This window comes from Chamaea fasciata, unplaced genomic scaffold (assembly GCF_029207755.1).
Source record: "Chamaea fasciata isolate MVZ Bird 193981 ecotype frontalis unplaced genomic scaffold, bChaFas1.0.hap1 SCAF_3, whole genome shotgun sequence".
Classification (NCBI taxonomy): Eukaryota; Metazoa; Chordata; class Aves; order Passeriformes; family Sylviidae; genus Chamaea; species Chamaea fasciata.
The window spans coordinates 13,762,218-13,788,277 of record NW_027094088.1 but is presented as its reverse complement, the minus strand read 5'-3'; the positions used below and the strand labels follow the sequence as shown (position 1 = coordinate 13,788,277).

The 26,060-nt window shown below is 35.7% G+C and overlaps 1 protein-coding gene across 13 annotated transcripts in view; it reads right to left on the bottom strand.

The window, feature by feature from the left end:
• NRXN1 (neurexin 1) overlaps positions 1–26,060 on the bottom strand; it is a 684,323-nt gene that overhangs the window by 367,949 nt on the left and 290,314 nt on the right. For 7 of the 13 annotated variants that reach the window (XM_066178062.1, XM_066178063.1, XM_066178065.1 and 4 more), the window contains 2 exons: positions 22,379–22,582; positions 20,174–20,200 (listed from right to left, as the gene is read on the bottom strand). In XM_066178062.1, coding sequence (XP_066034159.1) covers positions 20,174–20,200; positions 22,379–22,582 — 231 coding nt within the window. The remainder of the gene's footprint in view (positions 1–20,173; positions 20,201–22,378; positions 22,583–26,060) is intronic. The other 6 variants (XM_066178067.1, XM_066178072.1, XM_066178073.1 and 3 more) reach the window with 1 other exon arrangement.

The following is a 26,060-nucleotide window of genomic DNA, read 5'->3' as shown; positions in this document are numbered from 1 at the left end:
GCTGCCTGTTCCCACCGCACACAATCCAAAAACGGATTTAGGGGACCCCTGGTGAAAGGGCTTTAAAAAGGACAAACTTTGGTATCATACACCATGGGAGCCATGCACTGAAAATAGTCCTGGCCTTGGAAAAACTATCCACTTGCATGGAAAAGAGACCATTCTTTCCTGGGGCTGATTTCTAACAGAGAAAAAGGGCTTTTGATTTGTCAGAGAAGGTACAGAGAAGAAACTACAAAATAGCAAGGTCCAGTGTCCAGGGATTGTCTATCCATCTGTCCCATCATGCTGCATCTCTGCAAAGTAAGACAGTTTTCCACAGCAGCTGAAGAGGGAGATAAGGAAGGATGGATGCTCACCATTTCAGTGCTAATGCAGGGCTTGGGGTGCTTCCTGGCCAAGGATATGCTTTCACACAGAAAAGTAGCAAATATGCTTGTGAGCAGAGTGTTTAGGAGAAAATAATCTAAGTCCTTAAACACAAAAACATGTAGGAATGCCTTGATACCACAAGACTACCAGAACTACAGAAGAAAACTCTTAACATGCCTTGTTAAATGGCATTGTTCAACCTGAAACATAGTTCATATTAGTACTGTCCTCACTGACTTTTCAAATGTATTGACCTGAAATTAACTTAAACATCATCTTGAGATCATAATGGTACAGAGTCTTCTTCTGCCCTGGCTATAGTTCTTATGGTGAATCTACTATAAATTTATATCTACTAAATCTTTGGCTCTACAGTCTTATTCTGACTTTACACTGATCTGACTCCACTTCATATAAATCACACCAGCAGAAAGTGCTCTTAAATAAGTGTATTTAAATAAGAATCAGTATAATGCCACCTTTTTTTTTGTTTTTGTTTTTCTTCACAAGAGGTGGGGGGTGTTCTGGGATTTTATTTTTTTAAATAATCTATATCTCCCACAAGAAGAAAAGCAAGAGCCCCAACTAAAAGAATATATATATTCTTTTATATATATTTTTATAAATATCGTAATATATATATATATTTCTTTATATATATATATATAAAACTTTGCTTTGTTTTACATGGACTGATACTATGTTGTGACAGGTAAAAGAATTATAAAAGAAAGGCCTCAAAATCAGGCCTGCTCTGCTAAATTGCCAAAGTTAGCCTGTCACTTCTTCTAAGTAATTTGCAAGTTTCCATGCAAAAACAATCTTAGTATGAAAACTCATTTGCATAACAACATATTCCTGGGTTGTAAAACAAATGCAGCTGCAATAAAAAGGGATTTGTCCCATGAGAATCAAGAAAGAAAATATGTAAACAATCCAAGATTAGAGAAATTTGATAGATAAGTAGAATACCTTTTAGTAACCAATAGAGTAATTGGCAAGAAAGTTATTAACCAATTAAAGTTGTACACAAGGTCTGTAAAAACTGTATAAAATGAGTTTGCATAATAAAGAATTGGCTTTTCCTGCATGAAGATAATGGAGTATTTGCAAAATTATTACAATAATACTATTTTTCCAAACTTCCATCCCTGCACTCCTATTTTCCATACTGTCCCTCCCCTGGAACTCATCCGTCTCTTTCTAGAGAGAACATAGTTATTTTGCTTCACACGCCCAGCCAGCACTGGCTCACTTTCTGAGGTACTGATTCTCTCAGATACTAAAACCTTAATCATAAACCTTTTCTTTCTGAGACAAGATGCAAAATGGAAAAAAAAAAACCCCACTAAGTACCTCCTCTTGCTAAAGTATGAAATTTATTGTCAATGTCTATGTTCACCTCTTTTCCTATTTTTAAAGGCTCAAATAACAACCAGATTTTATGCATCCTTAGAGAAAATTGATAGTACCAAATAAAAGAAGCACTGGCACTTTTATGGCTACCACAGTTTGCTCAGAGTCCATCAGGCCAATAAAATTTCCACATCCATTTAAAAGCAGGTAGTTGCTTGTAGAAACACCTTTTTACAAACCAAAATGCGGACTGTGCAGTTGGTCGATGCAGGTACAAATCTTGATAGTGCAGTTTGTTATGAACTAGGACATAAAAACCCCCAAACATTCCCAGTTATATGTTTACTTGGGCATCCAAAGATGAGCTTCCTTTGTTGTCAGCACCTCAGCTGGAACTTAACAGCCCTTTCAAATTTAAAGGAAATAAGTATGAATCTCCCAAAGGAAAAAAAAAAAATCACATTTCCACCACACTGAATATTCTAAATGTTCTCTGGAGATTCCTATTCTCTTTACTACCTTGTGAGGAGCTTATTCAGCCTAATTCAAGTGCTGAAGATTTGCTGAATTCCAATGAGTCAGTCAATCAACTTTAATGCACACAATTTTTCCTCTTACAGATATCTGTTTTGTGGTGCTTTACTTTTAACCAACTACTTGAACAGAACTGATGATTTTGAAAGAAGATACTAGCTTTTGCATTGTACCAAAACATGTTCAAAATGAGTTGTCTGAATTTGTTTCTCACAATGCCGTCTATCACTGCCACTAAGGCATATACCAAAATGCTTGGAGCATTCAATTCTGCCATCAAAATATATATGAAACGTGAAATATAGAAAGAGGCACCGTAAACAGAGATTAGCAAGGGAGACTGGGTGGTCCAGTGAATGCTATACTAACTAGTGGAACCCAAGCCAGATAAAGGAAAATCACTACTAGTTTTTTATTAGTCAGCATAAGAAAGATAATTGGTTTCAGCCAAGTTTGCTAATAGAAAACTGTGCATACTACAACTATCAGTATCAGGTGGCATTTAGACAAAAATACATTTGGACAAAAAGATAAAACCCTGAGACCAATTCAGTTAATAATGTTACTTTAAGTCAGGGTTGTCAAGATTTCAGCTAATATAATAACTATTTTACAATTCAGCTTGCTATGTATAACCAGCTGCATTGCCCTGAGAGACACCTTAGAGTATCATTGTAAATACCTGGTGCTAAACAAGAGGTCCATGTGCCATCTCAGTTATCCTGCTTTCCAGAGTAAATTTAGCATGCCTCTAATCTAGGCTTCTGGCTTCTGGTCCAGCACTCAGCCAACTCACAGTCGCTGTGCAAACCTCACAAGGCATCTGTGTTACATACCAGGCTGCAGCACAAAAAGTTCAGGAGAGATTCCTCCAGAGCAAAACACAGAAACACAAGACATACAGGGTAAGGCATCTGCATCTTCACTATCCTTTCTATGGCTGGGTGCATCAACTGGTCTTCCAAAACACTCGTTAGCACAGCTGATCTTAAAAAGTAAATTCATATAGAGATCAACTCTCTTTTAAATGACTGGGCCTGTATTATCTCAAAATTCCCTGGCTAAACATGTTTCTTGCCAACAGAAAAAATTTAAACATTACAAATGCCTTTTAAACATCAGAAATGTATATCAGGTTATCATTTACAGCCAATTGATAGGATAACTTGAAAAAAATCTAATTGCAAGTCAAAGAAATTTTGTCCACTGTGTTTTCTCCCCAACAGACTCATGTGGAAAATTCCATAAGAATAGCACATTCACTGAATTTTATCAAGAAAAACATATCAATCTTGCATGGCTTGATCCAAATGCTTCAGCCCACAATAGTTTTATTATAGGCAAAATTGCTTTTGGCAATTTGGGTAATGTATTGGCAGTTAAGGGTATTTTTATCCCCCTATTTTTAACAAAATTTGACATTTCAGAAATGGAAATGAAGGAGATTGGAGCTGCTAATATCATTCATCAGCTTTCGTTCCAGCTGTAGAATAGATTTGCTCATATTCTTTAAAATAACAGGAATAAAATAATAAATATTTCCATATCTATATTTCTCATACAGAAATTCAGAAAGAACAAGATACTTTGAAAATTCTACTGGCTTCCCCTACATGCCCAAACTACAAACAGACTGCATTTAATATTGATCTAGTTCACTAGCAGGAAGAAGCAGCATACACAGTGAATTCACTGGGGAAGAAAAATCCATGGAAGGATATAAAAACAACCAATCCAGGAATCAAGCACTATATCCAGCTCTTAGGGCACAGAGTTTTCACTTGTCTGGTTCTTTTCTCTAAATTTGCTTTCCTGACCATGGTCTGAGTTGCTGTGCATTTTCCCTCTCCCAGCTTTGTCTTTCTTTTGGAAACTGTTTAATTTAGGATACAATATCACACATACTCATCCATTTATTTCTTTTAAGCTTTGAGATACTCACTGTGACACAGCTGATGTCTAAACAGAGCCAGTGGATCCAGGTGGGAAGGAAGAACACAGGCAGATCTATTGGACTAAATTAAATCTAAGGATTCTGCCAAGAAAAGTGCTGCTGATGACCCACTGTCTTGTGAAAGCCTATTCTCTACAAATAGGACTAGTACTCAATTTCAGCAAGATGAAGAAAGTGAGAAAAACATCAGAAATCAGTAAACTTCAGAGTTGCAAGTCTTGGCCCCTAGACTTTCGTGCTGGACCAAAGGATATGCAGAATTCAGACATATGCTCTCAAAAGTGTGCCTTGCTGGTCAATAATTGGGTCTATATTAATTTGAACTGTATTTCCTGAAAAAAAAATGGGGTTTGAGGTTGCAATTACAACTCTGTGAACTCAGAGCACACAAGAGGATAAAACTGATTTTGTTACTTCAGCATGAAATGTGTGATCCATCTTAGAGATGTCTCTCAATGTATAACTTAAAACATTTATGGCTTAAAATCAGTTGCATTTTTATTTAATTTTGTAACTCGTCTATCTAAGCAAGTGAAACACAAACAGCCCTAGGGACATCTCATTTTCATTTTTCTTGGAAATAATGAAAGAAAAGTATCTTTTAAAAGCAGCTAAACCCAGAAGTCAACTAGATCCCTGTATTTTTCATAAGAGTGCTGTTTCTCTTTCATACTGTTCTCTGAGGATCATGACTATCAGAAAATGTGCTAAAGGTACTAAAGGTCATATGAATCTACCCCAAGGCCCTGAACCAAAGCAAAGTCAATGAGCTTGAAAAATATGGTTGTTGCTTTGTCAGCTCAATGCTGAACACTGAGACATTTTCAGAAACCATGGTGAACCTGACAATTGACTTTGCTGTAGGTGAGGTGAGCATGAACTTTCAACACATGACAGTTCTATGCTAATTTAAAGAAAACTTGAGTGTAAGATTATTTACTTTGTATTTGCTGCAGGTGAAGAAATGTGCACTTGCAAAGATCGTGCAGCTTTACAATCACACTGTAAGGTCATATCCTGCCTTGAATCAGGCTGCATTTTTTAAAGTGCACTCAAGACTTATCAGTATGAGTTGGCATTCAGCAGACTCACTTTCACAAATTACTTGTGAGGCTTCTGTCAATTTGTTTTCACATTAATTTGACATGGCTACTATAATGAAAAATTCCACAAATTTTAAGCTGATTATGGTGAGCAGTTTATTTTAAGTCAAACTTAACACAAACATTTTCAAGTCAATACCTTTGATTTCATTCTACCTAAGCTACTGCTGTACATTAGGAAAGCAATTATTTCACAAGCCTTCTATCCCATTTGATAACTGTTTTTTTTTTTTTTCAAATATCATCCACCATAAGCTTGTGTATTATATGAAAAAGAAAATGGGAAATTTTAATCCCTTCAAAAGACTGAAATACTCTCATGCAGAATTTTTGCATTACACTGAGCTTTCTAATTCTGAAAGCTTGTTTTGATGGAAAATTCTCTTTAGGTTTTAGTTTACAAAAACTTTGTAAAACTTCTGGAGAAAAGAATGGCTGATTCATCTGGAGTTGTAAGTACTTACTTTTTCCCCTTCTATAAAAAGAATAGGATTGAAAATCATGTGAACTCATGTGGGAACTTGGGAAATCCTATGTAAGATAGTACTAAAACTAACATTAACCTCCAATTTTAAGCTCTATTGAAATTCAGTTCTTTTAAAAGTAAATATTCATTGTTCAGATACAATTTTAATGGCAGTCAGAAACTCTAATATTCATTAATTCTGTGTAAATTCACAGTTTTATCAATACCACTGATTTGTGAGATGTGGCTTAAAGTAGGGGAAAACAGCAATCCTAAGACAAATTTAAGTTAAATTTCTCCTTTCCCAAGAAGGGTTCAATTTTTGCCTCAGCAGACTCATTATTCTGGTCTTGACTACCAAACCAAAAGACTCAAACCTTAAAAAACACGGAGGCAGAAACGTACATTTCCCTGTCATGGATTTCTAGGAGCAGCAAGAACATTCCTCTAAGTTTTCAAAGAAATGGAGTGTGCTACACCTGATAATCTCCATTTCCTTAGACATTGTCTCTACAAGTTACTGTTCAAATAAGTTGCCCTCAGCTTCCAGGGGAATTTTGCTGTCTCCTCTGAGCCCAAGAGATCTGGAGGAATTCTGACTTGGAAGAAGGATTTCACAATAAGATCGCTATCTAAATAACTTTTATACTATGGACCTTAATCACTGTCATTCAGCTGATAAACAAATAAACAAAAAAGATGAGAGACAAAGGTGCTCCAGGCAACAGATGCTGCTGATCTCCAAGTGTACCCTTAGGAACCTGAAAAACTTGTGCTACTTATTTCCACTTAAACCCAGTGAAGTAAAAACAACCTAACTTACAGCAATCTTTCTAGAAAAGGTAGGTACACATTTGATTTTTTTTTTTCACTGAGAGAGTTAGAATATTTGTTGTACATTGGCTAGATTATAAGTGACAACAGGGAAAAAAAGCAGAAACAGCTTTGACACGTTAGCTTTTCTGACACTGATATTGACTGTGCCCATTTATATCAAAACCATGGCTGTCAAAACTTATTATATTTTAAAATATAAGTAAGCAAAAATTAAGTATGCTTATCCATAGTTTACCTTTTTTATAGAAAAAAAATCTTTATGTTTAGTTAAATTAACAGAAAAAAACCCATTTAAATATTTCCTTTTACCCTTATATGTTGCACAGTGTTCTTAAGAATAAGCAGATTGGAAGCTATCTGGCATAGAAAAGAAGATAATTTGGACTGTGACTTTATTTTAAGAATAAGCTCCTCTTAATTTACAGGTGTCTTCATCCCAAAACCAATTGTTATAAAATAGTTACAACTAAATCTCACACTCATATCCTTTATTTGTTGTTTTCTTTTTTGTAATTTAAATGCTGAATTATAAAATTTTGCCTAATTAAGAAAAATGAGAATAATATTTAAATGTTTATTATTATTGATTATTTAATTGTTTAAAATATTTTTATAATCATCATGGATCAAAAAGAACAGTTTTGTTGACACTGCTTATTCTTCAATACTTCATGGCAGACAGGAGTCAAGGAAGGAGGACTAAAATAGACATTCCAGATTGTTTTCAGAAATTACAAATGGATGAATACAAAGGTTGATCCCTGTTCTATGATCAGCCTCCACTGACTTTGATGGGTATATTCTTGCATACCTAAGTAGAAAAGGATGGCTTTAGTACATGGAATTGTTTTTAACATTGAGAGAATCTCTCCAATGCTCTTGTGCCATTTATCATCTCTTTAGGATTATGCTCGGCATCAGCAAGAGACAATTTTTTATTTAACAAAACAAGTAACCTTCTTGACAGAAGCGCCTACTTGCACTTTCTTAAGGTGTGCTCTGTATCTTGATTTATGCAATTTTAGGGAATCAAGAATCCACGTTGCTGACTTTCAGAGGTAGTGCTGCTCTTATTCACAGCCAATTAGCTCATCAGCTGAGTTCCTAAGTGTCTTGTATCATGTCAGTGATGCTGTCAGCTGTCTCCTGTTAGCTGGAGATGCAAGAATACTTCTTCCCTCCAGAGTAAATGATGTGGTCGTTTCCTCCTAGGAAACAGCAGACTTGCTTTCAAGTTGCTGAAATGTTACACAGCAAAAACTGCAGAGACAGTTCAAAGTATTCCAGTAACCACAGCAAAAATTCAGCAGGTAATTTGCACCAATATTCAACAATTATAGTGTTTACATTTTGGTAAAACTGTAACTCCTTAAATGCCAGTGAGCATGACTGTATTTTTCACTTCTGATCCAATTTCCACAAGTCATATATAAACAGTTCATGGCATGTAAGTGAAAGATGGAATTGTTGACTTACCTATTTGAGCTTTCTTTTCCAGACAGATTTTACTACTAGTAAAAAAGCCTTAATGTGCAGAGACAGAGAGGAAGTTTTAACTAATGAAATTTTATTTCTACATACATGCACTTCACTCCCTGGAGGAAAATCTCACAAAATATAAAATGAATGAGAAATAATACCCAAGAATTAGTATAAGCTACATGAACCACAGCTTCCTTTTTTCTTTAATTGCTTTTTCTCATTCCATGTCTTTGGTCTTCATCTTGTGTCTTGTTGCTTCAAGACTGCCTAGACAAATAAATGCTGAAGAATTCCTTGCACACTTCCCAAAGGGGACTGCATCTCAGAAAGCCAACTTTATCTTGATGTCTCAGCTCAACAGAGCAATGTCTCCTTTGAAGTGGCTTGTCTGATGGATTGAAGCCTAGAAATCAGCTGGAAGGGAGCATAAGTTAACCTCTTAACATGTCGGGCAAAAAAGTAATGTGCTTGAATGGAAATTTCAACAGCTACCTGAATATAATTCATTAAAGTTATTGTCAAGAAGAGATAATAAGGAAGCAGTTGTGTGGTTCCAGTAATAAGCTACTGAGTGCTTAAAATGTTATGATACGTGTTTCATGCATTTTAATAGATATAAATGCAAAATGTGCTAGACACAGAGTAAGCGCTTTTAATATAAGTAACTGCTCATCAGTGACATACACTAGGTAGATGTTTTTAATGTTATCATCTCTTCAAGAAAAGCACATTGAAAATGAATTACTGTTCTTCTAACATTAACGAAGAATAATGTTGTAGCTGAGAGCTTGCTAGGCTCTTTCATCAAGACTGAACTTAGGAAACGATGCCTTGCTGCAGAGAAGTGAAGCAAGGATAAAAGAGCCATCTTTCTGAAACAGCCATGGGGTTAAAACTAATACATACTTACACAAAGGTTTTTTGCAGATGCAGCAAAGGAGGGGCCATCAAAATGCCACAGATTACACAGAAACCAGATTCTGTGAACTTGTATTTATGCAAATAGGTGGACTACCTAATTTCTGTGCTACATTTAGAAAGGACAAAAGCTCTATGCCCATGTACTGTTCTCTACGGTCTATAAACAGATTTCACTGGTCTTAGTGCTGAAAGGGTAAAATAATCCCTTACCAGGGTTTTATTCCAGACTTCCAGCAGAACAAATATAAAAATGTATCAAAATAATTTTGTTTTATGCAAAAATTTTAGTTTGGCACCCTTATCATTTTTCCTTTCTTTCTTTGATTGAAGAAGAGGGAGCCAAACATTCTCTAAGCAGCTTGGCTCTCCTCGTCACACAAAGCTGAAAAATAGGATCAGATCTGACTCTCACTGAAATTAGTCACACTTTTTTCAATCATTTAGAAGTAGTATCTATTATTATGAGAGGGACAGACAGAAACTTGGCAATTCCCCTCAACGTATGCCAGACCTACTGCAATGCTCACTGGCTGTGCTAGTGAGAACAAGACACCCCATTCCAATTTCACTCTCTTTGATTCTGTTTCCCCTTTCCCTTATTTCCTACCAAATGCATGTCCATTCTATTAAAAAAAAAATCACAAACACTTATTCTATGAGTTGCTTATAGGTGTATAGACAGAATGACAGCTGTGAGCATGTGATGTGCTGATCAGAAAAGCAGTATCTACCTGCAGAGAGATGGCAATTTGGTTGGTTTTCCTTGAAAAGTTCTTGAGATAACATTGCACCACTGAATTACTAGAGCTTTGTTTTTGGAAAAAGTCCTATTCACTTAATAGATTTAAATGCTTTCTAAGGTAAATAGTTAAAGATTTTAGTATCATTTTACACAGATTTTTTTTTTTTTAAAAAAAACCCCAACTATTTTAATTCCTTGAAATAAGTCTTCTAAACAGGTATTTTTATTCCCTGAAAATAAGTCTTCAGACTGTAGTGTTACAATAGAAAGACTGGAGTGTTTCTCCATAGAATTTTAATTTATAAACACTTCTAAATGTTTTTTGCAAACATACCCAGAAATGTTCCTCTCAAGAGCATTATATCTTTGAAACAGAGAGTCCTAAGAAACAAAGGCATAAAAAGCAAAGAAAGTTGTTTTTACAGGAAGTCTGATAGTATTTTTAATCTGTATATAAATTTAGAAACATTATCAACTCACCAGTTACTCTTCTTTTTTCTTAATACTGAATGCCAAAAATTATTTTCTTTTTTAAAGAGCTACAGACCAAAATTTCTGGCCAAAATGCCATTATTACTAAGTAAAAAAAACAAACAAAAAAGAAAAACCAACAACAAAAATATTCACAATGCTTAGTGAATATAAAAGAGCCATCTTAATTAATGGTTTACCCTAATTTGACTTGATTTGTCAGTTAATCAAGAAGGTTTTTTGAGAATTTGTTGAAATATTGGCCTGTGTCATCTGCTGCCATCTGTGTGTTAACACTCTAATTTTCATGGAATCTGATTACAAAGTTTAGAATGACTGTATACAACCCAGTTGATGATAGATTTATAATTTTTTTTTTCAGCCTAATGTTTCTGAGTCTGTGATTACTTTCACTAGCAATTTCCTGTTGCTCTGAATACAGGGTATAAACTAGTGATGGAATAATTAGGGAAAGAAGCTGCAAATTAAGCTGGGAAATGGCACATAAGACCAGCTAGTTCAGCACTGTGCTTTCAAGAGCAGCACAGAAAAGCAGAACTGCTCTGTAGTAATTACTACTCTAACACAGTCACAGCTTCCAGTGATGGACATGTTTGGGACTTCTGGAGCTGCAGAAACAGCCTTATCTCAGAAAGTCCTTGGTGTATTTCCATTTCATTTAAAAAATCAATTTATTAGCCTCCTGCTGCTTCTTATGGCTGTCTAATGATATGTGTATAAAAATACATTCTCTCAGGTATTTTTTTTTCCTAGCATGCCTAGCTGCCCCATGTAGGAAAGCTAATCCATACTTTTAATCCTCTCTGTTGCAGTGACCTGTATTTTCCCCATTTAAGTAAATCGTGAGGAGTGGGAATTGAGCACACGTGGAGTGTTCAGGAAGAGGATAAACCATGACTGCATAATAGCATCATGCTGCTTTTCCTTTTGGTTGCACCTCCTCTCCCAACAGCTACTCCCATCCACGGGGATTTTTGGTCATTTCTGAGCACTGAACTGTTTCATGAGAGCTATTTACAATGACTGCACAATTTCTTCAGCTCAGTGGCACCATATTCCATTGCTGCACTCGCATAATTAAGGTGATTTTTTTTTCTAGCTTGAATTACTTTGTGTGTATTGCTGTTTAATTCCACCTACCACTTTACTGTGCAGTCATTCAGCATTTTGGAGCCTCAAACATAGCATTTCATTTGATTTTCTTAAATAATCCCATTGCATTTGCAAATAATATCATCTCAGTGTTCACCTTTGTCTCTCAATCAGTTATGAATGTGTTAGCAGAGATTCCTGTGGGAGCAGCTGAGAGCAGAGTTTTACTGTGGAATGACTGCCATGGCAGCCCAGTTCACTAATATGAATGACATTACATTAGCTTTTATATATTCTTCTCCAGAAGAAAATATTATTCAATTCCTTTGCTATTACTGATTAGAACAGGATTCCTTATTATCCCTGCAACATTTGACTGTAACATCCACTTTCTGTCATGGAAAAAATTTTTGAGGATAATTTAAATCACCAGTCCTGAAATGTGATTAAGTCATCTTTCTTCTCAAAATCTAAAAGAAGAAAGCTTAAAAGTAAAAGAAGAAAAAATTAGAACCTGCTATACATAAAAAACTTACTTTCAAATGCTTCTTCACATTAAAATATTTAAAAAGCCTAGTCTACTTCTTCTGAAAAGTTCTTTTATGAAAGATTTGCTAGGATCAGTATGAGCTAGACATGCACAGCTCCCTTGCATATAAATAAGGATTTATTAATTCAAGATAGTCTATTCTTACAGATCCAGCACATGCTGGAGGCTGCTTTGTCCCTGTTGGTAAAATGAGAGGCTACATGCTTGCAGCAATCTCTGCTTTCCTACCCTCCAAGGGTCCTCTTGTCATATTTAGTATTTTAGAGGATCTCCCACTCCCTACCCTCCTTTCAGAGCTCAGGCTGAAGGATCAGAGGGAACAACTTCAGTCTGCTTCAGGCTGTTCCCTTGGGCTTTGCTTATGAAACTTTGGCAGCATTCCAGAGCCCAGAGCCCATTTAAATATAACCATACTGGGGGCCTGACTCAGATAGCCCCAAATATCCACCAAACTGACAACTATCTATACCTGGCGCAGCAAAAGTTAAAGTATACATTGAAATATCACAAATGGAAAGTCTATTATTTTCAGCAGTCTTAAAGGGGTTTCTAAAAACATTTAAGTGGTAGTGCTAAAAAAGTTTTTACCTGAATGTTAAACTAACGATTTTCACCACCAACTAGGGCAACTAATTTTCAAATTTACACCAATAGCCTTGTTTTTAAGCTTTTACTGTTGCCTTACTGTGGCTATTGCAGAGCACATCACTGTGCCTTGAGAAAGCCACAGATATATTACTATTGTGTGTTTGATTAGTTAAACCAGCTATATCTTTAAAATACCACGAGTAGAATGTGTGACTTAAAAGTAAGATGGGTGAACAGAGTGAAAAGACAAGAAAGAAGCATACACACAAAAAAGGAAAACATCTATTTTCTAGTTAGAGAACTTGAAATAGTATTTTACTGATGGCCTGCCAGGAGACTAATGGCAATTTTCTCCTCTCTTAGCTAAGCAAGAGCAAACATAAATGAGGTTTTATAAGGAATAAGTAGAATGGAGGCACAGAAATAAACTTTATTGCTGTCATTCATGCAGGTTGAAAGCACTGACAGAGCAAAGCCCTCACTCCCCAGCAGCCAATCCTGAAAGCTTTGTCAGGGAGAAAGCAAATATCATAGACCCTTAAATGGTCAGCCAGCATATATAAAGCCTTTATTTTCACTTTAATGAAGGTTTGAGCTTTTTTTACTGCTAATCTGATTGTCTCCCATACCCCAGCTAACCAGGTTCAGTACTGGTTTTGACAAATTATATGTGCAAGACTCTTTTCAAGATTTCTTCATAATAAGCTAGTTTATTCGAGTTTTCTTATGCTCTTTATTAGTTCAAGATTTCTTAACAACTATAACTGGATAACGAAGGGGTAAAAATGGAATCTTTTTAGGTAACTTGAGTATTTCCCTGCAAAATTCCTGTGCTAACCAAAACATTGACTTGAGATGAGAAATCAGTATATCATAAGAATGATTTTCTCAATCACTTACTTAGTGAGAGAACTTATTATTGGAAGTCCAATGTGCCTTTCCTGTTACCTTCTCAGAGTCCTGCCTCCAGCCAAACTATATCCATGTGAAATTTCCCAAAAAGCCACAACATAAAATGAATTTCAGACGTTTATTTTCTTATGTTAATGTCCCAAAAGAGCAGCATCCTCTTAACTGGCATCTCTTAAAACATATCCTCTTCATGATCCTCAATGGCTTTTTCTCATGCTTGAAACTCCCTAAAATTGGACATCATATTTCCTAGGTTCAAGATCCATAGCTTGTTTTATAAGCCTAATTCAGAAGAGAATAATTGTGATGTACATAACTGAAGGTGCAGGCATTTACCCAGACACCTTTCCAACATTTCCCTTCAGCTGTCTGAAATACCACTTCCTTAATTGATATAGATTAAGGTTGCTGCATCTCAAGAAGTGATGTTTCTGCCTTTCTGTACACAACATATACTTTTCCAGGATGTTTTTGCTTAGATGTAGGCCAGATGAATTCATTTTGGGATAGCATAAACCTGTGTTGCTGAAAAAAGGAATGCACTCTTTCTATTAGAGGTTGTTTTTCTACTGTCCCTGCATCATCCTGCCTCCCCCTCATCCTATTTTATTCTACAAGAGGTGTCAGAAAACTGCAGCAAGTAAAAATTAACGGTTTTGTTTATGGGTCACTGTAGTCAAATTCATCACAGAGACATTTGAACCTTTTGTGCTGGCAGCAAAGCAATGGACAGTGTAAGAGCAGGACCAGCAGATGGGAAGAGAGTTAGAAGAACACAGTTTTTAAAGTAAATGACAGGTTTTTTTTGGTTGTTTTGTTTGTTTGTTTGGTTGGTTGGTTGGTTGGTTGGTTTTGGTTTTGGTTTTTTAGTTTTTTTTAGAGACAGATGAAATCCTACAACACAAAACCCAAAGGATGGTATGCAAACTTTTGAAAAATGATTGGCAGGGCCCTGCTGGTTCACTTTACTCTCCTACCGTTCAGGAAACACTACTTTTCTCCAGAGCAGGTGGGCAGGCAGACTGCATGAAGAGGAGAATGGCTTTGGAATCACTGCCCCAGTGAGCCAATTAATGTGTTAGTCTCACAGGATACAACCTGTACAGCACCACTTCTTTCCACTCTATATTTAACAGAGAAAAAGAAATTAGAGGCATCTCTCGCAACGGGCTTCTGTGGCTGAACATAATAAATTATGGGCTATCCCTTAACGACTTCAGCCCTTCTGGTTATATTTACACAGGCAGCCTCTTTTACTTTCAAACCTGAAATTTCTTCCTGAGCTGAGCTGTTTTCAACCTTGTTCCAAACATAATTCCTGGAACAGGACAGAATGGTCTTAGTGCAGCTTCAGGACTGAGTACTGAGGACTCCAGTGAGACTCTCTGAATAAAGCAGTAGTTTTCCCTTTTTTTGCATGCTGTCTATTAGCAACTAGGAGATTGTAATCAGAATTTGATTGAATAGGACCAGGCATGTTTTCAGTTTTGTTGCATAGCAGTAAATCCTGTTTTTCAGGAAATTATATGAAAACGGGCCTTTAAATTGATATTGCTGAATGAGAAGGAATCCAATGACTTCCTGTTCTAAATCTGGAAAGTATAGGCAAAATTTCAAAATAATTATTTATAATTATTTTAAACTTTGTGCCACAGAGGGAAGTTCTTGACTGAACTTGCAGAGAAAGTACCCTGCTGATTTGCTGCATGTCCTCTATGGTAAAACTCTTTTATATATTTTTGCCAGGCTGTCAGCCACTCTTAATGAGGGAAAGATCAAAACTCATGCAATTTATAAGCACTCTGTAAGAAAACAGGTCAAGAACAAGATCTTCCATTTTAGGTGGAGCTACAAAATTGAATCGTTTTAATGATTTTCTACTGCCAACAACAGCAAAAAAGAGAGCAAATAATATATTCTAACAATTTTTTTCACCAGGTAGTAGGAAATTAATACATGGAAATATATTAACAATTTGATTATCACAATAGATTTAGGAATATCCATAAAAGCACCGCTGAAGATTCTGGATTTTGCAATAAAATAGAGTTTTACAAGCAGTAGCTTTCAAAAGGATGTATAGTCTTCATGTAAGATTTTCTGCTGCTTAAAATTCATGTGCACATTGAAAATATAATGTAATTGAACACCATTGCTGGTACTTTAATAGATACAATTCTCCTCTTATTTACCAATAATCTGACAAAGCTACTTGTCATACCCTGGATTTGTAGGATACTTTGACAAGACAGAAATGCTTCAGTAATAGATGTTTCCACATAGAATAACTTAATCATCTGTAATGTGCACATCTGCAGACTAGGAAAATTTTAAAAGAATAAGCATACAAAAACAAGGAAAAAAGATTAAGGGCTATAGAGTAGAACAGAGAATTGAAATGGCATGAGAAAATAAAATGAGAGGAAAATACGGAGAATGCATGAATAACTAAGTAGACACAAGAAGGAAAGGGTGCATGTAAATACAACCACTGAAGGGCACTTTTCTAGAAGAACAAACAGAAAACATTCCCAGCCCAGGAAACTCTTCTTAATTTATAAAGATGGACACCCAGCTTGCAAACCTGGTTCACACATTCCTGGGGAATTGTGTACACATTTACTACCATGGTACTCTCTGCTCTCTGACGTCCTACAATTCATAATCATTTCTTCTGATAGTCCTACATTTGAGAATAACTGAATTCAATGCCATTGCTCTGTGAGTTATCGCCTACAGAAGCAAAGCTGTGTACTAGAAAACTAACCTAAATTTCCCCTGCACTGTGTGCCACAAGCTGAGCAAGCTTTCATAGCACCATTCAAAAATGTGTCCTGTATTTTTTCATATTGAACGAAACTATCAGATTGGGAAATGAGAGACAGGTATTTACCAATTAACATTATTAGTGGTATAATGCACCAATTAATTAAAAAAAAACCCCTACAGTCCTACTTGGCTAACTCATATAAAAAATATAGAAAATTTATTTTCAGAAATACAATAGTAACAATAAAAACCCTCACCGTACAAAAAATGAAATAATGTGTAAGACTGAAGATGTCAGTGACAAAAGCATATTTAATATCAAAATCAGCAGCCTTTACAGCTACCTGGATTTCTTCAGATACTAATACTTTGAAATCATTAAAACTGAAAAAAAAATAAAAAGGAATTTAATTTAAGTCAAGATTGTAGCATTTAAGGTTATAACAGTGAAAATATGAAAATATAGCACACCTGTATTTGTTCACAAGTCATTCAGAAACTGTTATTGAACTGCAATAGAAATTTTGTTGGGATGAAGTTCTGTCTCTAAGAAATACTAGGGAAAAATCCCATTCAATTCAATAGGCTATTTATAATTTATGCTTGATAGTTTGAAATAGAAGGGTAACAAATCCTTCTTTGGAAGGGAGAAGTATTTTGGGCTTTTATAGATATATTTTTAATATAATTTATTCGTAGGCAATTTTTAAGGATTAGTCTATCAATCTGTATATATTATATAGAAAAACCTCTACAGCTATCAATTTATTTTTTACAGAATGATCAATGTCAAAAAATGCTGTTATATTCATATTATTTAAAACAACAGAGTTCACTGCAGTCTTATTTTTAAATGTGTTCCTCACCCTATGAACACTAATACAGAAACCACAGCAGCTATTTCTGTTCATCCAATAAGCTTTTTCCCTTTCTCCTGGTGTCAGCACCAGTACTGACCTACATGTACCTGCAATTTAAATGGACCATTTAATTTACTGCCTGACAGACAATTTTATTTCACAAAATTGTAGCTCTGAAGAACACAATGAAGTTATTTAAGGGTGTAGGAACCCAACATTTCAGCAACGTTATTTTCTGACTGACATGAGACAGATTTTTTCGTGATGTATGGTTTTATGGGCATACTGATCTTCTAACCTAGCACTAAATATTTAGCATGCCACATATTGTTAATGAAACACAAGCTTAATAGTGACCTGATATCTGATTAACATTTTAACATTTTAAAAAATTTTGTCTTTCAAACAAGGAAGACCCCAAAATGCCACCTCTTCTGCAAGAGAGGAGATCAGCTAAAGGTGAAGGGATGACCATGTGTAAAAAAAGTTGCTGCCATAATCTTAGCTCTGTCAGGCAACACTTATGCATTTGATCTGCAGAGAGCAGAAGACAGGTTTCAGGAGAAAATGAGAGGATGAAGAGGTGCAATATTTTATTCCTTGTGTTTATAATTCACAGCAGGAGAAGGTGCTTACATTTTCCTTTGTCTTCTCTCAAGCTTGTTGACATTCAGCTTAAGTTTTTGGATTTTTTAATTTTCTCTCCAAATTCAAACCAGATACCTTCATCCTGACCTTAACTCTGTTACTAGGTTAGCTATAACACATAACTCTCCGTCCCAACACTGAGGTTATACTAACAGGACTGATTTCTAAGTAACAGAAACAGGAAATAGAAAAAAAGCTTTTCAGGCATGAAAACCAGATTTATTTCTATCAACCTAAAATCAGGATTGATACATATCCAGCTCTCAGCAGAAAGAAGAGAGGCACTGAACTATCACAGTGTTTCGCAACTTTAAAACTCCAGTTCTGGATGCTGTTGCTTTGAAACTAATTGTGTCCCACTAAATCCCATTATATTGTCTAATAAGCATTTTTAAAGACTACTTAGAGCAAGAATTCTCTATATTCTAAAAATTAGGATATAGAAATTTCTCATGAAACATCTGGTTGCTGGAAAACTCCAGTGCAGGTAAGAAAGCATTGTAGTACTTACCATAGTGAAAGCTAACAAAACCCTGCTCAGTACACACAAGCACCAGAGGGAGATGGAACTAATCACTTAAGTTCATTTCTAACAACAAAACCACTATAAAAAAAACTGTAAAGAGAAATCACTTATAAGTACTTTACACCAAGGATATTTTGTAGAGAGGTTATGTTGCTTCTGTATGAGACCAAGAACTTATAACTGCTAATCCAACCCAGTAGATACATTGCTCGTCTTTGCAGTCCTCTAATTGGAGGCTTATTTGTGTTTGCAGATTCTCTTTTGATCCAAAACTTGCTTTAAAATGAAACCTAGAAACCATTTAAATTTATCTTTGACACATCATTTAATTCAAAAAGATTAAAATATGAGAACAGCTGTTATATTGTGGCTTTATTCCTAGGGGGTTTCCTTATGTTAGTAACTATAAGCAATACTGCTTTTCCTAGAAAAAAAAAAAAAAGAATTTACCAGCAGCAGGCAGTTTCATTACAGTTCTGCCCAAAAAGCTGCTTCTCTTACACTTTTTTTTTTTCTAAATGAGATCAATTAGTAGAAAAAAACAGTGTCCTGTGGAAGACCAAGAAAATGCTTCTGAGATTTTTCATGATTTTATATATTTTAGCAAGTGGAAACAGGAAATATTTGTGTTTATAAGTGACAAATTTTTAATTTTTTATTATTTTCTTTTTAATATGAGGATGATATTTTTATGCCTTGGTGATTGCAAGCATTTCCTTTATTATACTGAAGTCTCTCTGAATTTAAGAACAGTTTAAATTAAACACGTGCCTCAAGAATTTTTTCTGGTTTTTAATACAAATGCTGTGTTTTTGTCTTGTAAAAATTATTAATTGAAAAATCTAATAGCAAACGACACATTAAGAACAACTTCAGATCCTTGTTTTTCTTTATGGGTTATGAAACTATTAAGGAATGTTATGGTAATATATTTTAACTCTTACCAACTTCAAATTAAACCTGTGCAGTTTGTTGTTTAGCTTTTTTTTTTTTTTTTTTTTTTTTTTTTTTTTTTTTTTTTTTTTTTGTTTCTTTCTTTTTTTTTCTTTTTTAATAAAGCCAGTCCTCTGGCCTGCAAAACCTGAAAACCTGTTAGGAAGGAAAAAAAAAAAAAAAAAAAAACAAAAAAACAACCCAAAACTCAAATCTACCATACTTACTATCAATAATTTTGTTGACACCATTCAGGAATTCCATAGACTCAAAATAAAATCACAGTCCTTTTTCTCCTTTCAGAATATAGCCTCTTAATCCAAATAATATCAGAGAAGTTAAAATTTAGTCCATTCATCTGGCAAATGTTTCCCTCTGTTTCATAAACATGCATATCACAGAGAAAAATTGTTCAATTCAAGGATTTTTAACATAATTAGAGTGTAAAAAATCATCATAGAAATATAGTCATTCTCAGACTTAATAATGTTCTTTTTGCAATGTATTGCATTTCCATAAATTGAAGATTTAGCAAAACGAAATTGTGCTATAACCAGCCAGTAAAAACAGGTTATTGTCACGGGGGGGGGGGGTGTAAAGCAGAAATTTTTGTAGTAAAAACTATCATGTTCCAACAACCTAACCACGAGTTAAAGGTAAAATGTCAGGAAAATTAGAAGGAGGGCATGAGGGGAAAAAATGTGTAACAGCTTATTAGAAATGCTGGTTCAAAATTTTATGGCTACTGTAAATATAAAATAGCCTATCTAGAATAATACTGTATGACAGGCACCATTTCCTCTAGGCTTGTTTACAACCTGTAGAATGCTTCCTTTTTAATATTCTACCTAATGTCATGTCCTATGGGAAGGACTAAAAACAAGTATATGATGACTTTTTACACAACGATAATTAAAGATCACGTTTCATTAATAAATTATCAAATGCTTGCAAGCTGTCCACAGTCTTTTTCATTCTAGTTTGCATATTTTATAATGGTGGAATAACATTTTAAAAAGTTTGAATAGGCACTTACTGGAATTACAGTTAATCCTGATACAGTCTAGATGGGGAAGAATAGATGAAAAATGAAAATTTATCCTTCAAGGTAATAGCTGCAGACATCCAATAAAATCACAGTCCACCCTTCCGGGGACAGACACATGCATATATGGCCACTCCATATCATCAGTCTTTACATACTGTTATAACCCAGATATACTGCGATAAGTCTTTACCAATAAAAACGACAAATAGGGTAAAAATGGCCAATTTCAAACAAAGCTACATGGTGACAAATCTAAGTGAAAAGTCAGGATTAAAAGTCAAAGATGCTTAACTGAGGCAGGCTGCAGCTTTCTCCCCATCTGTGAAAGAACAGGTAATTTTTCTCAGTGCAATTAGAAAGTGCTCCGTCACAATGGGTCATAGAGCAGGCCAGGCCACAATCAGACACCTTGGACAACTTGTGGATAGTATAACCTCAAAGGCTTATCTTCAAAAGCTAAGGATTGACACAGTTCATCACCCAGGCCCAGAAATACAGGGTTACGTATCCTTAATGTCTAGATTTTAGAAATCTACAGTGACTACTTTAAAGTTATAATACAGAGGGGAAAAAAAATCATGTATTTATAAACACTCATTAGAGAACAGAGAGAATCCCTTCTACTTAAAGATTATTTTCTTGCCTGACTAAATAAATAAATAAACAAATAAACAAAAAGAGAAATTAAAAAAAATGGGTGGTGTTGGAGGAAGGAACAGGTTTATTTACTTTTTATTGACTTCCATGAACTATAGAAGTAGGCAGAGGGGGGTGTTTTGTATGTAAAATGAATAACCTGATCTGTGCAAAATCCTCTGCCAGGTTACCTGCATTCATTTATTACTTTAAAAAAACCCACCCAAAACGAAACCCCAAACCCTACACCACGCTACTTGGTTTGTATGGCTACTCCTGGTTTACACCTTTGAGGAACTTGTATACCATCAAACCTAGATTTTGTTTCCATATAGCTGAGTTTGTCATGTGTCGTCAACCGCATCAGAAAAGTGGTTGCAAACAGCCAAGGAGCAGCACCTGCACAGCCCCTTTACAGAAAGTGCTCGGAGCCTCCCGCCGTGGCCGCCCTGCAGGAGGGGCCAGGCAGGGAAGGGTCACTCGTGACACCCTTTGCTCCTTCTTCTCCCTCCTCACGGCTAAACACCAGGGCAGTGCTTCAGTGAGAGACACTTTGATGAGGTGGAGGGTCAGGTGGTTATTTTCTTACCCCCCACTGCCCACCGGTGCTTTCTAAATCTGTCTCTAAAGCAATGAAATACTTAATTCCCTTTAAAAATACCATCCCCCTGATTGGGAATAGCTGCATCAGACATGCATTTTCCTGAGCATATTCCTGTTCTGTTTCAGGTCCTGACTTGGACTTATTCATAAACGTGGCAGAAGTGCTTTTTTTTCTTTATTTACTTTTTTATTTTTAAACTAGAGAAAACCATAACCTGGCATTTTTTTCTATCATATTTTAAACAAGGAAACCTTTTTTTTTTTTTTCTTTTTCTGTAAAAGGGCTTGTGCCTCCTGTGTTCACAAGGCTGTTTGCTGAGGGCCGCAGTCTTTGGGCATTGAAGGGTTGTGTTATCATTCGATACTACAAAAATTCCACTACAGAATTGTTCAAAAAAGAGATGGATTTAATATAGATTTGACACCTAAAAAAAGGAGACCAAGAAATCCATCAGTGGGAGTATCTAACTGCAACATTTTCAGTGTTAAAACCACAAAGTCTTTGATATATTTGCATGTCATAGATTAATTGGTGGAGGTAAAACTGAGCTGACATACATATATGTTGTTTCTGCTTGCACATTGAAATTATGGAATTGCTATTCTGAAGAAATTGTCGAGGGAGACCAATCTTCCACAATGAAAAAAAAAAACCAATTTAGCCAAAAAATACCACTGATGAACTTGTCTTCTTTTTTTAGAATACACAACAGTACAAAAATATTGTGATGGGTAATGTTAAGACTAAATAAAGAATACAAAAATGCAAAAGAAAACAAAATAAATTGTAATAATGGCTGTGTATTTGTGTACATATGCAGATGCTGCATTGATGTGTGTTTATATATCATTTCGGTTTACGTTTAATGTTAAAACAGGCTGTTTCATAAATGTTTGCAAGCAAAAAGAAAAATGTAAAGAAAATGTTAATTTCTTGGAGAAAGAGGTTGTTACCTAGGTTGACCGTTAGCTTAACTCGTCCTGCATCCAGCTCTAACCGAAGGGTATCTGCAGATTCTCTAGAGGTTGTTGCCATTAAAATGCCATAAGCTCGCTGAGACCTGAACCTTAAAGAAACATCTTCGGCCTCTGTGTGCATCACAACCGGAAGCTGTATTTTCATAAACATACTTCCATCATAGCTTAAAATTGTTGCCTCTGGAAACAGAAAGGAGAAAATCAGTTGTTAAAGAATTATGCTGTGTCTACTGAAACTCCTTAAAATTAAGATGGCAAATGTATATTCAGTCAGAATAACACCGAAAAACTACGTAATACTTTTCATTATTATTGCTGGGAGACACAAGGGAAGTCAAGTTTGGGGATTTTATTAGGATTTGTTTTGTTTTTAAGTGGCATATCTTGGTGATTTTAAGGAAAAGAAATTGTTCTTTTATGACCCAGCCAGTCATGTGTGCATCTTCAAGGAGATCAGTAAAATCACCTGTAAGGCAATGCATGAAAGACAGGCCCATACTGCTCTAAACAAGTCAAATCAGTAAAAGATATTCGGGTAACCTTAACAGTGTAACAAAAGCCCATGCCTGACTGTCAATCCCCTAGATAATCACCTTAGGATGCTTCATGTATAAACCTATTGGCATTGCTATGGCCATGGGTTGCAATTGTCATACAATGAGCCAAAATCCTCCTGAAATGCGTGACTGTCCCCAGCATGGTTTGGATGGGGCACAGGTTATTCCATGACTACAAAAACCATGGTATGGACTCAAAAATGCTTGCATGAACACTACAACAGCCTCAGCAAGAGGACTGAGACTGGAATTGGCATATTGAGGGTAGCATCTTAAAATCCCCAAGAACTGCAAAGAACTGTCACTTTCAGACATTCCAGGAAGCCCTCCTGGCCAGAGGGTCTGGTGCAGAGCAGTCACAATCTGTTAGACCCCAGAAAAACTAGTCACAAGCCTTCTTTTTCCAGCTTCCAGGCTGGTAATGAGAAAGGTAACAAAGAGACTGCATTTCTGCTCACAGGGAGGCACTGCAGTTCCTAGAAAGCAAAGGAAACACATTTCTGAAATGTATTAGTAAGTCCTTTTTGGGAGGACAATCAGACACTGTGGGCAGAGAACACCTATGGAAAGCTTCTCTATGCTTTAATTTGCTTCAGTGTAAAGGAGACACTTATCTAACAGCTTATTGTGGTGTCAACTTGCAATAGTATTTTCAAGGACTAATACTACTGATACTATGTTAAGTAAGTACCACAACTACATTTGCCAAAATTGTTCCCATAGCATATCTTGTATCCCGCTAAAGGCAGATAAGCTCTTCAAGACTTCCAGCCTACATGATCCACGGAAAGACAAAATGTTCTGCTAATTTTGTGAGAGGCAAAAATGACAGATGATATTTTCACAATCAGAAAGTGGCTTGGGTTAGGAGGAATCTTAAAGATCACCCAGTTCCACCTAGATCCACCCATGTCCCCTGCCATGGCAGGGACACCTCCCACTAGACCAGTTTGCTCCAAGCCCCATCCAGCCTGGCCTTGAACACTTCCAGGAGTAGGGCATCCACAGCTTCTCTGGGCAACCTTCTTTTGTGTAAAGAATTTTAAATTCCTCCAATACAACTTTGGAGAAAACAGTCTGATGTTGGGAAAAAAAGTGGTTACTGAGACTTCTGTGAAATCCTTACATGTAACAGATTATCAGAATACATTCACAGGTTTGATGATTTCTGACTATGCAGGTAATCATACTTTCAGCAGATTTTATATCTAAAATTTTTCTGTAAAGTAGATAAAATATTTAACTTGCAACAATTTGAAAAGCGATTTCAAGTCAAAGAGTTTTCAGTGGAAGCTGATTTGCTTTTTGATGATTTTTGGGGTTTTTATTTGTGAGTTTGAGGGTTTTGTGGGTTTCCTTGTTTGTTCATTAGTTTTGGGGGGGAAGTCATGAACAGGGGCTTTTAATTCCTTCCTATATCTAGCTGTCTAGTCCATGCATAAAAATCAGCCCAGATTTTTATTGAGGTAAATATAATTTACGTAAAGAATTCCAGGAAAAAGCCCTAAAGTTACATGCCAATATAACAGAAAATAAAAGGTATTTTATATTGTCTATAAAAATCCGTCACATTAATAGTACTCGAGCTTTTCATACACAGAGCAAACCCAACATTTATCAATGCCAGAGTTCTGTTGCTAACAAATTATCTTAGGATAATGTAAAAAAGAGAGCTATCAGAATAAGCACTGCTACTGTTAGCCAACTTTCCTGTAATTATTCAAGTTTTCTTGAAAATTGCAGAAAAAGGAGGGAAGGAACTTAACTGGAGACTTAATTTAAATGGAGATGGCCTGTGAGTAACACTGTGGTGAGCAGACCTGATGTGATTAGATACTTAATCCTCCTAAGCCGTACTGTGCCAGTATTTTGGGAATAGATGTTCAAAGAACAGACCGAAGGTACTGAACAGAAGAGCAAATTACTTAAAAGCTCTGGAAGCCCCCTCATGTCAACTAGCTCATTTTAATATGTCAATAAGTCCTTTCCAAGGCATAGGCTTTCTAAATATGAAAGTATCACGGGGGAGAGGAAAGGAAAAAAAGACCACCCTGAAAAAACCAACAACCCCCGCCCCCAACTAGCAAGAAGAAAAACCCTAAGGAAAACTAAAACCAGACACAAAAGAAAAATGCAAAGGAAAATGGAAAACAGCAAACAAATCAAAAACAAACAAAAAAAACACCAACCCCCCCAAAAACCCAAACAACAAACAAAGCACAACCAAACACAAAACTGGCAGAAATGGATTGGTAATTTACAAGGCCTGGTAAGTAAGAAGGTGACCTGAATGACAAGAGGCAAACCTTGAAGGAACAATTCAGCTAAAAATATATAATTTTTTTTTTCCCCAGGGAGATGTCTCACAGAATGTCTTTTTTCTCTTGTTTCTCTTTCTCTTAATTATTAGAGTAAATGGTAATAGACTATAAGTTTAGCTCAGGATATGATACTCATTTAACGGGAGAAGGAAAAGAGTAATAGATTCCAACTTCACTGTTGGAATCATGGTGCTGAAAAGAAAACCAGCAAAAATCCTTACAAAATAATAACTGACTTTTTTTTTTTTTTTTGTGGCAGCAGATAAGTGCACACAGTAGAGTTATTAATAAAAGACATTATATAATACAGAGGTTTATATAAAAAATATTTTATACATTCATTCTTTGACAGTTTTATAAGCCTACAATTCAAACTTTCCCTGCTCCTGTGGTAAAAAAAATCCAACCAAAACACACAAATGAACCAAACTCCAACCCCACTGAAGGGTTCAGTTCCCCTCTAAATTATTTTTCTTCAATTTGTTTCTTATAAAAATCTTCACAGCTAGATAGTCTTCTTTCCTGCATATATGTATATGCACACACTACCTCAATTATCTCTGTGTCTAAACCCAAGGATGCACAGATCAGTACTGACATGGGAGGAGATTCAGGACCCTAATTTCCAGTTGAGCTGGAATTACCTAAATTGCTCAAGAGACTGATGCACCAACTCTTCTGGAAACTTTCCTACATCTGCTACTACTCTCAGAAATGCTGAACTGGATATTTTAGAGTAAAGAATTTCCTAAATAGATGCTACTCTTCAATTCACAGTTT